The sequence below is a fragment of the Perkinsus marinus genome (assembly GCF_000006405.1).
Source record: "Perkinsus marinus ATCC 50983 genomic scaffold scf_1104296952666, whole genome shotgun sequence".
NCBI classification, from domain to species: Eukaryota; Perkinsozoa; order Perkinsida; family Perkinsidae; genus Perkinsus; species Perkinsus marinus.
The window spans coordinates 1-1,368 of record NW_003208831.1 but is presented as its reverse complement, the minus strand read 5'-3'; the positions used below and the strand labels follow the sequence as shown (position 1 = coordinate 1,368).

The window sequence follows — 1,368 nt, the reverse complement described above, 5'->3', positions numbered from 1 at the left end:
GGTAGTGTTCGGGTGGTAGGAGTGACCGCTTTAGACAACTGATTCATCATCACAGGGCTAGTGCAGGATTTGCATCAACCTCTTCATACTGGCTTCGGAGCTGATAATCATGGCCGCAGGATCAGCGTACAGTATCATGATGATCCTAGCACCAATTTGTATGACTTCTGGGAGCGTGATGTAATATACGGTAATGGGTAGACTGACTATACTTTGTCGTGCTTACTGCTGCTAGATCTCCTCGGCTGTTAACCTTGATACGCAACTTGTTCTGGATGCATATAACACTGAGTTGGATAAGCTAGTCCTAAACGGTGGGTATGGCATACAGCTAGTGAAGAAGATCTACAGCAAAGGTATTACTCGTGGGCATGCTGTACTGCTTTCGAAGGCTGTTGTCATTATAGGTATAGCTGAGTGGATAGCAGAATCCATGGAGATGTCGTGTAGTGATATCTATTCTGTGATTGCTGGTGGTAGAGGACGAGAGGTGCCTAGAACGTAATGTCTAAGAATGAGCCCTATTCTTGATGCATAATGGTGAAGTCTATAGGTACCAGATAGATGATGAAGTCCATGCGAAATGGCGTGACCTAGCGACCAAACAAGTGGTGAAGGCCGCTGCAAGGTCAGCTGTTGTACTGCATGGAATTGCTGTACATGTAGGATTCGTTCTATTATCCGCCTATTATGATCCCTTCATCAGGCACGATACTACCACCCTGAGATCGTTGGTAGCATATCTAGATCGAATAAGATACAGCGTCATGGAGTTCGTGGCAATTGGATGCAAGCCCTTGCTAAGAACTTCATCATAGCCGCTGTTATAGTACCATCCATTGTGATATTCCTCAACTATCCACAGTAGCCATCCATACCCAGTGACCGCACATACTATAATCATATCTTCAGGTTCGTCAAGCGTTTCATGTCCAATAAAGACAACAGATCAGAATAGCCTTAGCTGACTTCCTATGGTGGAATTCTACTCCTTACATTCGGGTAGAGCAACAGCAGTGTTCTCGACTTTTGAATAACCATTCGGCAGTTACACTTTTGTTGTAATTTGAACCATCACTTACCTTACTTTTCCGTGTGGTTCCGATGATAGCTTTGCGTTGGGGATAATAGAGCCGAAGATTATACTTGACAACACAGTAGTTTTTAACCACATCCTTTCTTCTTCTTCTCCTCCTCCTTCTTTCTGGCTCCTACTAGGGGAAGTCTTAATCCTGTATTATTCCCTCATCATCAACGTCATCACTGTCTCTATCGACTACTAGTATACAATGAAGTTTGAGAAGCAGCTAAGACGTTACGCTATTGCAGAATGGGCTGATAACTACATAGACTATCGCCGACTCAAGA

General features: G+C 43.9%; 1 protein-coding gene across 1 annotated transcript; it reads left to right on the top strand.

The window, feature by feature from the left end:
- Positions 1-109: 109 nt before the first annotated feature.
- On the top strand, positions 110-958 carry Pmar_PMAR010658 (hypothetical protein; the record flags this gene model as incomplete). Its single annotated transcript, XM_002776942.1, has 6 exons — positions 110-175; positions 236-356; positions 408-501; positions 554-662; positions 707-864; positions 913-958. 6 exons carry the CDS (start codon positions 110-112, stop codon positions 956-958), a joined length of 594 nt encoding a protein of 197 aa, XP_002776988.1.
- Between the last annotated feature and the right edge of the window lie 410 nt (positions 959-1,368).